The sequence below is a fragment of the Neoarius graeffei genome, chromosome 4 (genome assembly GCF_027579695.1).
Source record: "Neoarius graeffei isolate fNeoGra1 chromosome 4, fNeoGra1.pri, whole genome shotgun sequence".
NCBI classification, from domain to species: domain Eukaryota; kingdom Metazoa; phylum Chordata; class Actinopteri; order Siluriformes; family Ariidae; genus Neoarius; species Neoarius graeffei.
This window is the reverse complement of record NC_083572.1, coordinates 66,072,345-66,087,979: the sequence shown is the minus strand read 5'-3', so window position 1 is coordinate 66,087,979 and position 15,635 is coordinate 66,072,345. Positions and strand designations below refer to the sequence as shown.

The 15,635-nt window shown below is 41.9% G+C and overlaps 1 protein-coding gene across 1 annotated transcript in view; it reads left to right on the top strand.

Annotated features, from left to right (window-relative positions):
* The window catches only part of LOC132885150 (MICOS complex subunit mic25a-like), a 97,684-nt gene that overhangs the window by 24,534 nt on the left and 57,515 nt on the right, over positions 1-15,635 (top strand). Inside the window, exon 5 of the mRNA XM_060919494.1 lies at positions 10,086-10,169. Coding sequence (XP_060775477.1) covers positions 10,086-10,169 — 84 coding nt within the window. The remainder of the gene's footprint in view (positions 1-10,085; positions 10,170-15,635) is intronic.

Genomic DNA, 15,635 nt, shown 5'->3' with positions numbered 1-15,635 from the left:
GTAATGGTTATTGAGTGCAGAACATTTCTTCCCATCCTTGAGTTTGTCTGCTATAATGGTGCAGGATTGTAATGAGGCTATTCACGGCGGTTGATTATATTAGCTTGCTCATCCACAGACAGGGCTGTCAATACTAGTTAATGTTTACATTTGTAGCAGAGCTGCTGCTCATGTGGTCATATTATCTGCTACTGGGACATTTCCGTCCATGACCAGTTGTAACGGAGAGACTTTGTGATGAGCTCAAAGCCTGATCAGATTGCCTCAGAGTTCCTGCCGCATGGTCATTCATGGCCTGGGTGTGTCACGGACGTTTTTCTCACCACTAGATGGTAGCAGAAGCATTTGATTTATTTCTTCTTCTTTTTTTTTTTCCCCTCACATTGTGCTTTTGAGTGTTGGAATGTAAAGGAGTGGTCCCGAACTGCAAAACTGTATGAACATCATGCAACTGGAATTTACATTGGGTTGAATTTGATATTACATTTTATCGAGTGAGTAAACAGGCATGCCAAATGTGGAACTAATTACAGGAGGGCTTTCATTTCGAATTGCACACTGACATTTAGTAGGTCTCATTTCATCATTGGCTGGCAGAGGATGGGGGACAGGATGGGACACTGTTCATGGCATGAGTCCCATCATATGCTGATTCTACCTTGAATAATATTTAACAAGAAACCTTACTGTTGGATCTTTGCTCAGAAAAAAAAATTGAATGGAACAAGAAGCAACGAGTGGGTTTTTGACATCACGTTAAAAAAAAAAAAAAACCCGAGAGGCTTGCCAACAAGCTTGAATTGCACAAAAATATATATTGAATTGCACATTAAATCCATACAGATCTTCAGAATACAACAAAGTTGTGGACAATAATCGATCAGGAACAACAAAGATAACACTGAAATATTTCTCTGAGGTTGTCATGGTTACAGGCGATATTCAAGGCTGTCACGACAGGGGAACCGACTCTGTTTACCTGCCCTCATAGGCAGTGCTCTTTCCACCTCTTTCTGCCTGCTGTAATGTAGCATTACAACCATTTCATAGTCACATTTTATTTAGTACGCTAAATACAGTGGTCACGTCCGAACACTCACTGTATGATCGTGTTAGACAGGAGACGATATTAGTCGCCAGTGATGGTGGTGATAAAAATTGCTGGTTAAAAAAAAAATGCTATGCTGCAGCATTAGTCTTTTTTTTTTTTTTTTTTTTTTTAAATCCAAGGCAAGCAGACCTACGGAGGTAGTCTAGCTAGCTAGTGGTTTTTGAGTGATTGTCACAGGTATTTTGCGTACTTTTTTGCTACTTTTCTCATCGACAAACCTGCATTAGGAAACGAGATGTTTTCCGTGCGTCTTCTGTCCGTAAGAATAACTGTTTATTTTTTTCGCAGTGCAGTTTTCATCAAATCCTGCGCTCTGATTGGCTGGCGAGCAGGTCCGTATCCTACGATACAGACCCCGGTGATGGACCTCTGGCGACTCGCTCGTTCACAACAACAAACTCGCTCATCACAAACCCTGTGATGACCTGGTGACTTGTCCAGGGTGTACCCCGCCTCTCGCCCGTAGTCAGCTGGGATAGGCTCCAGCTTGCCTGCGACCCTGTAGAAGGATAAAGCGGCTAGAGATAATGAGATGAGATTTATTTATAAGATTATAAGAGAGCATTTTTTGTCAACATTTATCTTTCTTTTTTTTTATAAGATTTATTTATGGGGCGGCACGGTGGTGTAGTGGTTAAGGTAAACGCTCAAGGGCGCCTCAGCCCAAGGCCATCCCATATTAATCTAACCGCATGTCTTTGGACTGTGGGGGAAACCGGAGCACCCACACACAGACATGGGGAGAACATATGCAAACTCCACACAGAAAGGCCCCCGCCGGCCGCTGGGTTTGACTTAGACTTAGACAAAACTTTATTTATCCCCGAAGGGCAATGAGAAGGGCGAAGAGCGGTACATTAAAAGAGCAAGAAAATAAAATTACAAAAAGAATAAAATCACAAAAAAAACAGTGTATTATGTACAATGTGGGTGGCACGGTGGTGTAGTGGTTAGCGCTGTCGCCTCACAGCAAGAAGGTCTGGGTTCGAGCCCCGTGGCCGGCGAGGGCCTTTCTGTGCGGAGTTTGCATGTTCTCCCCGTGTCCGCGTGGGTTTCCTCCGGGTGCTCCGGTTTCCCCCACAGTCCAAAGACATGCAGGTTAGGTTAACTGGTGACTCTAAATTGACCGTAGGTGTGAATGGTTGTCTGTGTCTGTGTGTCAGTCCTGTGATGACCTGGCGACTTGTCCAGGGTGTACCCCGCCTTTCGCCCGTAGTCAGCTGGGATAGGCTCCAGCTTGCCTGCGACCCTGTAGAACAGGATAAAGTGGCTACAGATAATGAGATGAGATTTATTTATAAGATTATCAAAAATCTTATAAATTTCTGCCAGCATTTCTCAGGAGAATAGCATTAATTGTACAGCATGGATAGCGATAACGACAGTGTTCACAGCGAAAGCGAGTTTTACTACCCTGAGGAAGAAGAAATAAAAGAAAACATTTCAGGAGAAAGCTAAAAACCTCTAACTGTTGCTAACGCCGAGCAAAAACATGGCTGAATCCTGAATGACTCAATTTTGTATGAATAGGGGACTACATAGGCGGCAAAATGTAGTTTTTTTTTTTTCCTGCTATGGAAGTGCACTTGTATACTGAGGAGGAAGCCATTTGCATTACGGCCGTGAATGAGGATTCAAAATAGCATAAATTTTACAGCATGGATAGCGATAACGACAGTGTTCACAGGGAAAGCGAGTTTTACTACCCTGAGGAAGAAGAAATAAAATAAAACATTTCAGGAGAAAGCTAAAAACCTGTAACTTGCTAACGCCGAGCAAAAACATGGCTGAATCCTGAATGACTCCTATTTGTATAAATAGGGGACTACATAGGCGGCAAAATGTAGTTTTTTCCTGCCATGGAAGTGCACTTGTATACCGAGGAGGAAGCCATTTGCATTACAGCCGTGAATGAGGATTCAAATTCAATGGTGGCTCCCTTTCGGGCGCTCTCGTTTTCTGTTAGAATTTGGTAAAGAAAAAAATAAATGTTATTTACCAGCTTAAGGTCGGGCCGTATGGTGAAATACCCTGACCTCGGCCTTGAATACTGACTTCAGCCCAGAGGGCGTCGGTCAGTACTTTCAAGACCTCGGTCACGGTATTTCACGATACGGACCTCCCAGCTGGTAAATAATATGTATGTATTTTAACTAGAGATGGCACCGACTGACTGATATTTTTAAAAATTCAATGTAATTTGTATCACACTTTTAACAATAAACCTGGTCCTAAAGCAGCTTTACAGAAATCCCGTGACAATGGCAAGGAAAAACTCCTTAAGACAACATGAAGAAGAACCTTGAGAGGAATGAGACTCAAAAGGGACCCCATCCTCCTTTGAGTAACACTGGAAAGGGGGATTATGAATCATCACTCTTCTATAAGTATATCCTATAATTAAATCAATCAGTACAAACTAAAGGCTGTTCAGTAAGAGCATCATAGTGTTTGAGTACGATGGCAGTTCTTAAATACTAGTCTTCAGTATCCAGGTGAAATTATTCACTGAAGGACAAATCCAAATAAATAATTTATTCCAATAGATTTATACCTCCTTTGCTAGGTGGTGGAGGTACTATGTTTTCAGGTTGGTCTTGCGTCAGTCCGAGATCCTCGTTAGTGCGTTATCTCAAGGATGAGTGGTTGACTGTTTGTAGGATTTATATGGAATTATCATTGTAACCAGCAAATGAACTAATTCAGTTTTGGAAATGATCTAAATGGTTTCAGAGTCACAAGTTCGACTGTCAGGAATAGATTTTCTTCAGTAGCTTCCTTACTGTTTGCCATACAAATGTGTCACTTCCATGTTTATATTCAGGAGCTCAAGCTGGCTATCGACAACTCCAAGTCAGAAAAAGTTGAGATGGTATGGAAAATACAAATAAAAAAGAAAGCCGTGATTTCTAAATTTACTTTGACTTGCAGACAGCATGAAGCCAAGATATTTCATGTTTTGTCTGGTCAACTTCATTTCATTTGCTAATATACATCCATTCCTGTGTTTCAGGCCTGTAATACATTCCCCAAAAAGTTGGGATGAGGGCAAATAGGGCTAGTAATGAGGTAAAACAATTAAATAATGATGTGATTTGAGACAGGTGATGTCAACAGGTGATTGTAATCATGATTTGGTACAAAATCAGCATCCAGGAAAGGTCAAGTCAAGTTTGTTTGTATAGCGCTTTTAACAATAGACATTGTCCCAAAGCAGCTTTACAGAATCTGAATGACCCAAGACATGAGCCAATTTTATCCCTAATCTATCCCCAATGAGCACGCCCGTGGCGACGGTGGCAAGGAAAAACTCCCCCAGACGACACGGGGAAGAAACCTCGAGAGGAACCAGACTCAAAAGGGAACCAATCCTCACCTGGACAACAACAGACAACATTAACAGTTTTAACATGAAGTCAGTTTCATTGCTGTTATAAGCTCATTAATGGGAACTTGAGTGCAAAACTGTTCATGACAACCGCAGTTCCAAAGTTAGCAAGTCAACTGTAGTCCTCAGCCATAAAAGCATTACCGTAAGTGTCCAAAGCGTCCTCCAATACCCCTTTTCCACCAAATCAGTTCCAGGGCTGGTTCGGGGCCAGTGCTGGTGCTGGTTCACAACTCGTTCAACTTGCGAGCCAGCTGAGAACCAGTTTGCTTTTCCATAGCTCGCGGTGCTAAGGGAAGCCACGTCATTACGTCGCTGTATACGTCATTACGTCACTGTATACGTCAGTTACGTCGCTACGTTTGCATAAACCTTGGCGCGAATATCGAAGCAAAAACAATGCGGAAGAAGCAGCAGCGGCAACAACAATAATAATGGATGACTTCGCGTTTGTACAGCTGCTGCTTCTCGTCGCTTAAAAATGGCGATCTTTCACGGTCTTGTTATTGTTGTTGGTCTTAACAACTCCGCCCCCCCACTGATGTAAGCAGTTCTTTCCTCTGGCCCAGCAGAGAGTTGGTGCTAGCCTGGAACCGGTTTTTCTGGCCCCAGAGCCAGTTCTTTGTCAGTGGAAACAGAAAACCCGGTTCCAAACTAAGCACTGGCCCCGAACCAGCCCTGGAACTGCTTTGGTGGAAAAGGGGCACAAGTGCGACTTTCAACTGTCCATATGGGGCCGTCCTCCACAGGAGTGATGTCATGAGACTCCAACCAGACATAGGGCATCAGGATGGATCAGGCAGATCCGAGGAGCAGAGGTGGTCAGCGTCTCGATCTCAGGATTGACATGTAACTCAGAGGGACAGATTGGAGGGGGAGAAGAGAGAGAAAACACAGGTTAAGTATGCCCAATGTCACCTGAAAGGCCTAGTCTTTGAGGAACAAAGATGGGCCGAGAATCTCCAGGTTGTCGTCAAATGAAGGAGAGATTATTGAAAGGTTTAAAAACAGTGTTCCTCAAAAAAGATACAAAGGGATTTGGGTATTTCACTCTCTGCGGTGCATAATATCATTAAACGGTTCAATTGAATCTGGAGGAATTTTGGTGCGTCACACATTCTACCTTCAAGATGACCTCTTTTCCAGGGATCTTTCAACAAGACAATGAAAAACTATACTGTGCACATATTACAAAGGCATGGCTGCGGACGAAGAGGGTGCTTGTCCACTCTGTCCCCAATGGAGAACGTGTAGTGAATTTTGAAATGAAAAATATGACCCCGACGACCCCATACTGTTGCACACCTTAAGACCTGTATTGTTTTGAGTGCAATACAGGCTAAAGGTTGTTTACAGTCTTTTTGTTTTCAAGTTTAATTTCAATTCCAGCGTACTGTCCCAACTTTTTCTGATTTGGAGTTGTACAGTTTTTGCCATCAGTTGGTCTGTCCATCTGTCAATCCATTTTTAGGAAAGTCTGGTTTGTATAATATTTCAGAAATAAGTGGTTAAATGTAGGATTTGTGTGGATTTATCTTTGATACCGCTAGCTGAATTGATTTATTCAAATAAAATCAATTAAAAAATTCACAGGCGCAAGTGTGTGAACATCCGACAATTAAAAAATTTTAAAGAGGCGTAAATTAAAGCACGCACAACACCGATTCCAGTTAGAAATAAATGATTAACAGTAGGGGGAAAGCGAAAGAGAGAAAAACATCCCTGCATAAATAAATTTAACGTGAAAATGTTATCATTCTTTTCTGGTTTTATTTCAAGATTTTCTGATATTTATCAGAGAGATACAAGATATGCAATTAATGCCATCTTTTAACGTGAACTTTCATTTACTAAACTGGGTTTTTGATCAATTTTACAAACAAAAGCCACCAAAGCACGACATGAAAAAGAGAACATTTGGATCTATTGAGGAAATTCTTACCCAAGTCAAAACCCATATAAATCTATCAATAAGATTCAGTTAAAAATGAAACCTGCCCTGTGTCTGAAATCCCTCACTCATTCACTACTCCCTATAGAGGGAATTACTATATAGAGGACTATATAGTGAGCTCATTCGTAAAATGAAAAAAAAAAACCCACTAGTCCGTCGCACTGGTATTTACGTCATTACTGTCGCACAATTAAAACGTGCCAGATGAGTCGGCTGGTGGGTTTTCAAAATAAATACATGCATGTGTTTTTGTGATAAATACATCTTATGCTGAGCGTATTTCCCACATTAATCAATACAAAGTACTTTATGTCTGCTGCATCTTTCAGTTCTTTTAAATCAAGGCTGAATGCTTTCTTCTTTGCCGCTGCCTTTTATTAAATCACATTTGAGGCTTTTAATTTGATTTCTTACAACGCGACCGCAATGCATGATGGGATATACTGCTTGATTAGTGACCATCGGTTGTACACTCCTTTTCGTGATGCAGGGTGTAAATAATCCTTACTAAGGTTTCGGACAGCACTACGAAATGGCGTCCTCGCTATATAGTGCCCTATACTGTATAGTGAGTAAGGAGCGATTTCGGACACAGGAATAGTGTGACTTGAAGTTTCTCTTCCCATTATGCCTAATCTCTGTCTTCTCACTTGTATCGCACTTCTATTCGTATCCAATTTTTCAGTGTTTCACAGAAGTCGCCCCCCCCCGCTCCTTTCAGTCTGAAATGTTTCCCCTTCTATCCAGCTTCCTTTATTCTTCTGTTCCTCTGTCCTATAAGAGAGTGAAGAATGAGAATCTGGAGTTTAAAAATTTACATACAAGGTTTATCATATTTATGTAATGCAATGCGTAGTTTATATAACGTATAAGCTAGGACCTTCTTGACTGGCATTTAAAGCAGCGATTCCATGCGACAAGCACAAGAAGTGGCCTAATCTCTCTCTCACACACACCCCACACGCGCGCGCACACAAATTGACCAAGAAACATGGTTTAAAGTCTGAGAGAAACAGAGGGGAAGAGAGCAACAGAGGCAGAGCAAAGGAGTAAGGTGTTGATGAGATTTAAATGCATGCAGGATTTTGCCATGCTCGCCGTTGCTTCACTTGTTAGCTGTGAGTCAGAGAGAGAGATTGCTCCAGGCAAGAGACAGAGAACTGAGAACGTGCTGCCTATCAGCTGCAGGAATTCCACAGAGAGAGAGACAGATCGAGACGAGCATGCAGACCGAGTGGAGAAATAATTCCAGGGTTTGATTCTATAGAAATTTTGCAATGCTATTAAAAATCTGTATTGCATCAGAACTCGCAGGTTCTCTCGCCACTCTCCATCTCTGTGTGTGTGTGTGTGTGTGTGTGTGTGTGTGTGTGTGTGTCTCTCTCTCTCTCTCTCTCTCTCTCTCTCTCGCACTGTCTCTTCAGAGAGCTAGTCTAGACCGTGAGCTGAACAGCCTACCTGAAGTAACTTCTCGTTCTCTTTTTCTGTCTCTGTCTCTAAAACACCCATGCTGTGTTACCACTAGTATCAGTCAGTACCAGGCAAGACACAGGCGTAGTTGAGTGAATGGAACCTTTTCACATTCCCTCTCCTGAACTTCTCCAGGTGTCTTAAAGACACACACACACACACACACACACACACAGTTGCTGTATGTAAAGGTGACTAAGAGTCTGAAGCAGTATGACTGGCTACTGCTGCTAACGTTCTGGTAGTATCTGTCTCTCTTCCTTTGTGCCGATATTGCTTTAACACCGAGAAATGAACGCGCAAGTAGCGCTTGCTGCATATCTGTGTGCTGAAATCTCAAATACTATTACATTTAATGTTGTATTGTAATACTGCTAATCCTTTCATGAGAATCACTGTGGGATTATTGCCGAGGACGATAAGCCTAGCCAGTCTGTGTCTGCCGAAGAATCTCCTTTCGTGCAAATTACACTATGATCTGCTATTTATTAGAGCAGAGAAAGCTGGGATCTGCCCTTTTAATCATGACGGGATAACTCAGTCACTCCATTTTAACCCTTTTATTTCCTTCATGATAAAATTCACACAGCCTAGCAGCTATATTAGCACAGTTAATACCACAACCTAAAGTCTTCTTCTTCTTCTCTTTCTCTACACCCTTTTATATTTTTTTTTTCCCAAATATCTTTTTTTTTTCTTTCTTGTTTGTTGCCCATCTTGCTGGCTTTATTTCTCGTCTTTTTTTTCTTCCTTGTTGTCCTGTTACACTTCAATATCCCTCTTTATTTTCTCTGCCCCATTTTTTTTTTTTTTTTCTTTAAATTCTCCCCCAACCTTGCTTTTCAACAGCAGCCAGCTGAGCTGAACGCTTGGGTAAGCAGAAGCTGCTCCCTGTTAATCTTACTTTTCTCTCTCTTTGTTCAAATGGCGTGTTTTCATTGTGCATTATAACAGAATGGAAGTGTGAGCGTGTGTGTACGTACACACGCGTGCGCTCTTGCAGACGCACACACAAGCACAGATGATACCTCCATCACAACACTTTTGGAGCTATTCAGCTAGAAAATTGCACATCATCTGCGTAGTAGAGTGAATGGAACCTTCCTGCCAACAAACACTAACTGAATGAAGAAAAATGAGCAGTATGATTACGCTGTATGTAATTGTGTGCATCTGTAAGCATGCGTTTGTGTGTGGCCTTGAAAAGCTAGCCCATTGTGTGCCATTTCATTTGTGTCATAGCAGTTGTACAGGTGGCTATCCAGTGGACAGGTCTAATGGCTTCACACGTTTCCACTGCATAACATCAGGGGGGAAAAAACTCCTAAAGAAAAAGGTGAAATGAAGTGCAGAATAGGGATCAGATTTAATTTGGCTCCGCCGTCCTGGTTCTAATTTCCCCTCCAACAAGAATTATGCGCTCGCTCTGTCTCACTTATAGGATGCATGGCTTAACCTCTCCAAACACCCTGCTCTCTTGATTTTATTTCTCTCTGTCGAATGATCTTTTCTGCCCATGTTCTCCATTTTAATCTTTTTTATTTTTTCCTTTCCTCTTCTCCCTTTGCATGCTTAATGGCTTTTTAAAGGCAGCTTCAGTCATTGTGTCTATCTTTTTGTCGTTCAGGTACGGCTGCGTTCAGCTACACGCCATGCAAGATGTAGGCAGTTCCACATAAATGCACACAGCATGCAGTTGATTTCTGTATCAGTGCTGATCGGAGATCAGGTTCACTCGCGCACAACGCCTACTCCACGAGCCCTCCGATCACCTGTGACCATAACGTGTCTGCTAAGATCTCGCCGATTACACTGCTAAAATTCTCTTCATCTCCTTGAAGGCCCTCAAGCCTCTTTCACACTACATTTGTTTTGCCAGTCGAACTGTCCAAATATTGGTGGGGAAGTTGTACTAATTTCAAGGCTGGACTGAATGACACTGCAGAACATTGCAGCAAGTCATGCGGAGTGAAAGGTGCATGCAGGAATTTGAGGTAGTAATTAGAGCTGGGGCACGAGATCACATTGGAATTCTGAAAAGCTCCATGGACTACAACTCTGTTTAAATGGGAAATGTCAGCAGAAGTGAGATTACACACTTGTAAGTGTCTTTATCTACGTCTCATTGGCTCTCTCTCTCTCTCTCTCTCCGTCTCTCCAAGGCCAGACAGCTAGGGAGAAAAGATGCTGAACTGAAACATCTGGCTGCTTTCTACAAAGAGCAACTGCAGCTCCTGGAGAATAAGGTAATACACACACACAAACAAAACAGATCAGGGGTGTAACCAGCCTACAAGAAGAGGTGGATTTGTTTTTCCGAAAAGAACCTTTTTCATTGCAAGCAATTGTTACAAATGGGAGGTGAAATATGCATTCAGCGAACGTATTTATTCAAGTTTTTAACACATTCCACATTCTTGAAGCCTAAACGATAAACAAGCGGGGAGTCAAAAAGCAAATACCAGACTACTAATGCAATCCAATAGGTAGAAACAAGGAAACAGGCAGTGACAAAAGGAGGAACACGCTAATGATACGGTTTGAAATTGCACACTGCAGGAACGTCAAGACTTTGCAAGGAAGGGTTAGTCTAACAGAACTTGCATACATTACACTGAAAAACAAGTGATGCTAATCGAAACTAATAGATGTGGTGGAGCACTAAAAACAGCCAGGACCTTTTGAGCATGATTGTATCTGGATTTAATCCTGATTTTTTTTTTTTTTTTAAACCATGTGAATTTGCACTTGGTCAGAAATTTGACAGAAGCATTTTGCATTAATATGCAAATTGGCTAATTATATTTGAACACCAACTTCTAGAAGAAGAAGCCGCCTTTATTTGTCACACATGCACTCAAGCACAGACTTAAAGTGCATATCCTGGACCAAATTCTTTTTTTTTTTATATATATATATATATGAAAGTATGTCCCTTTACACACTCATCCAGAAGGGTAATTTTGCACAAGGCCGTCTGTCTACAGCAGAAAAAAATCAAATCAAATCAAACGTGTCTGGAAAAATCCCAAGCGAGTCTGGAGCCAGATTCGTGACGTCATGTGTGGAAGCATCAGCAGGCTGCGCGAGCTTTGCACAGTTTCAGTGCACAGTCTGTGTAGACCAAGTTTAGCAGCGAGCAAGTTTGCACTGAAATATTAGCCTGGGCCCGCCCATCCTAAGCGTGACGCAACACGAGGGCCTGTTGCGAGCTTAGTCTGGCCAGGCAAGCTATCTACAGCTCTTCCAAGCTCCCGAAAAATCGGGAACCAATCAACTTTGAGCATCTCCAACGGCCCTGGGTAGAGGCGTGTTCAAGGCACTGACGTAGTACAACTGCGACCGGAAGCCATAGATTGTTTACAGAATCTATGCCGGAAGCGCTTCATTCACGCTTCCACATCTATTACGCATAGATGCTGTATTGCAAGCATTCAACGGGAAGTTCTCATTGAAAACGGAGCAAAGAGCAGCCCTGGAGGTGTTTATAGAAAGGAAGGACGTTTTCGCCTTGCTCCCGACCGGCTTCGGTAAGAGTTTAATCTACCAGTTAGCCCCGTCGCGTCACATGCGTCAGAGGAAAGAGTGATGTGATTGGTTTAAGCTTCGTCACAGCCTTTTCTGGCTTCGACCAGTAGCAAACTGAGGCATTTCAGGGAGGCGGGTCAACAACGGGCTCTGGGAAATGGTTGGGCTTAATATCTTGGCCAGACCAATAGCTCGGAGAGCTTTGAAGTCGCGTTAGCCAGGCTAATGAAATATGGAATTGTCACCTGAGCGCAATGTGGGAATCGATGAGTACTAATCCCATCAAGATCGGTGTTGCTACACCCTCCTACGATACATCTGTTAACCATTTTAATAATTACGTGATAACGTTGAAGAAATTTGCAGAAAACCACCAGGTCGTTTTCTCATAAACAAACCAGCGCTGACGTAGGATTCAGAAGGCGGCGTTCCGCACGTGACGTCAAGAAAATCAATGTTTGCCGGGAAATCCGAATGCCAAGTTTTTTTCAGAGGCGGACCAATTCACCTCAAATGGCTTGATTTCAGCTGAATTTTTCTGGTATTGCGCAAGGTAAAAAAAAAAAAAAAAAATTGCGCAAAATGTGACGACATATTTGACCAAAGTTTAATATAAAATACGAGAATTATATTGATCTTGCTCCTGAATTTACCCGTGATATGCACTTTAAGCACACAGTGAAATTTAACCTCTGTATGTAAGCCATCTGAAGCAGTGAACGCGCGCACACATACCCAGAGCAGTGGACAGCTATGCTGCAGTGCCCGTGGAGCAGTTGTGGGTTAGGGGCCTTGCTCAAGGGCACTTCAGCCCAACCTCAGGTCATGGCTGCCCCATGTTAACCTCACCGCGTGTCTTTGGACTGTGGGGGAAACCGGAGCACCCGGAGGAAACCCAGGCAGACACGGCGAGAACATGCAAACTCCGCACAGAAAGGCCCTCGTTAGCCACTGGGCTCGAACCCAGGATGATCTTGTTGTGAGGCGACTGTGCTAACCACTAAACCATCGTTCCTAGAGTTGTTCTTTTTTGTTTTTTTTTTAGTAGCTTTATGAAGAAGATGGTTGTTGCATCAAAAATTGTGCTAGTTCTTAAACTCGCTAGCATTTGAAAGGCACCAACTTCAGCGTTCATGGAACATGTACGTCACTCCATACAGTACTCTTCTTTTGTCCTGTTTAGTTAGTGTGCAATATCCTGTGTATTCATTGTATATTTAAATAATATTGACTGGCTTTTTTTGTGGTATATCAGATATATTCCATTCAGCTAGCATGATATTGAACAAGTCGAAGACGAGTTCAGTATCATGCTAGCTGAATGGAATATATCTGATATATGATGAAAAAAGCCATTATTATTATTATTATAATACATACACATTCGATGGAAAAAATTGATAGATTTTACAAAAAGTTAAGAACAGGAGGCTTACGCAGAAGTTTTACATGTACAGTTGTGTTCAAAATAATAGCAGTCCAACATGACTAACCCGATCAATCAGTTTTTGGTAGAAATTGTTACTACATGGCAAATAATTTACCAGTAGGTGTAGGAGAGTCATAGAAAACCAACAGACCCAATATTCATGATATGTATGCTCCTGAGTCTGTGTAATTTTTGAATAATTAAGTGAAAGGGGCATGTTCAAAATAACAGCAGTGTGGACTTCAATTAGTGACATCATTCATTCTGTGAAAAAACAGGTGGCAATCAGGTGGCACTAATTTAAGGATGAAGCCAGCACATGTTGTACATGCATTTCTCTCTGAAAACCTGAAAAAAAAAAAAAAGGGTCGTTCCAGACATTGTTCAGAAGAACAGCGTGCTCTGATTAAAACATTGATTGGAGAGGGGAAAACGTATAAAGAAGTGCAGAAAATGATAGGCTGCTCGGCTAAAATGATCTCCAACGCTTTAAAATGGACAGCAAAACCAGAGAGACGTGGAAGAAAACAGAAGACTACCATTCGACTGGATCGAAGAATAGCCAGAATGGCAAAGACTCAGCCAATGATCAGCTCCAGGGTGATCAAAGACGGTCTGAAGTTACCTGTGAGTACTGTGACAATTAGAAGACGCCTGTGTGAAGCTAATCTATCGGCAAGAAGCCCCCGCAAAGTTCCACTGTTAAAAAAAAAAAAAAAAAAAGTGGTGAAGAGGATACAATTTGCCAAAGTACACATCAGCTGGCCTAAAGAGAAATGGAGAAACATTTTGTGGACTGATGAAAATACGATTGTTCTTTCTGGGTCCAAGAGCCGCAGACAGTTTTTCAGACGACCCCCAAACACTGAATTCAAGCCACAGTACACTCTGAAGACAGTGAAGCATGGTGGTGCAAGCATCATGATATGGGGATGTTTCTCTTACTATGGTGTCGGGCCCATTTATCGCATACCAGGGATCATGGATCAGTTTGCATACATCTAAATACTTGAAGAGGTCATGTCGCCTTATGCTGAAGAGGAAATGCCCTTGAAATGGGCGTTTCAACAAGACAACGACCCCAAACACACCAGTAAGCGAGCAGCATCTTGGTTCCAGACCAACAAAATGAAAGTTCTGGAGTGGCCAGCCCAATCCCCGGACCTTAATCCGATTGAAAACTCGTGGGGCGACATCAAAAATGCTGTTTCTGAGGCAAAACCAAGAAATGCAGAGGAATTGTGGAATGTTGTCAAATCATCCTGTGCTGGAATACCTGTTCACAGGTGCCAGAAGTTGGTCGTCTCCGTGCAACACAGATGTGAAGCAGTTCTCAGAAACCGTGGTTATACAACTAAATATTAGTTTAGTGATTCACAGGAATGCTAAATCCTCAAGATTTTTTCAGTTTATACAGTAAATATTTGAGTTTGTAATGAAAAATGCAGACACTGCTATTTGTTTGAACAGCCCAATATTCATTTTTCTTCATTTTCTGTAAAGTAATTAAACTATTGATACATTTTTCTTCATGTTTTGATGTAGAATATAATGTGCAGTGTTCCCAATGCATGGAAATAAAAACTATTATAAGGATTTTGAGCTTTACTCACGTTTTTAAACACACTGCTATTATTTTGAACACGACTGTAATACGCACCTTATGGCATTTTCAGTTCACTGCGACAGTTTACTGCGGGCACCGCCAGCGAACAAAGAAATGCTTCTGCGCATGCGCGGCAGAAAACTTTCTCATTGAGTATTCGCATCAGTGCCAGTGTGTGACGTCATGTCTTCACAACCATGCAATATCGTAAACCACATTCAACGCTCATTCTCCATTGGGTAGAGTGACATCATGCACGTCGGATAAGCGATATGGTTTGTTTTACAATCGGGGTACAAAGTTTGTCACGGGTCCAAAATTCAAATTGATTCAAACTGGTTCTTGTACCAGTTTTTAAGTGAAGGACAAGTTAAAGAACAGATAGGCATGTGGAATAGTTTGTATTATAACAAGATTAAGTGTAGCTTTAGGCAGGGCTGGGAGAAACAAATGAAGTGATTCTCGGAGAGGACTTTTTTTTTTGACAATTCAGAATCCACTACTTCCATAGTGCTTTTAAATATAAGGCTGTAAGCTTTGTGTTAGTTGTCTCTAATATTTATGTCCCAATATCTTGACCACATTTTAGGATGAAAATAATCATTTTAGATACATGTTATTTTATATATCTGTGAAGAAACTCAGTCGTCCAGGTACATAGTAATCTGTGGTTGGTTGAAGAGAGCAACTGGACTTACTATGTACCTGGACGACTGAGTTTCTTCACAGATATGTTTCTACGCACTTTGGGATGAGTTCCCTTCGACTGGTGCGGGAGTATGAAAGGACTTCCAGAAAACTGGCAGACATCTTGGCCAGAGTGGATCGTTCATTTTTGTCAACCTGGAACGACCATCATTGAACAGAGGTGGGTGTCTATGACATCTTATCAGCCGCCCACAATGCAGCCATCAGCATTCTGATTCGGATTCTATGATGATCCATGAGAGAATAAATACTGGATACTCCCTAGTAGTCAGACAGAACTGAGGATGCCTTTCGGAGGAGAGGCGAAACGTTTTCAAGAATCGTCAAGCAAGTCCAGTTGCTCTCTTCAACCAACCACATGTTGTTTTATATTGAAAAATTAGCTGTCTCGGAGAGGACTTTTTTTGACACAATTACATACTAATTTGATCAAAATAGTCT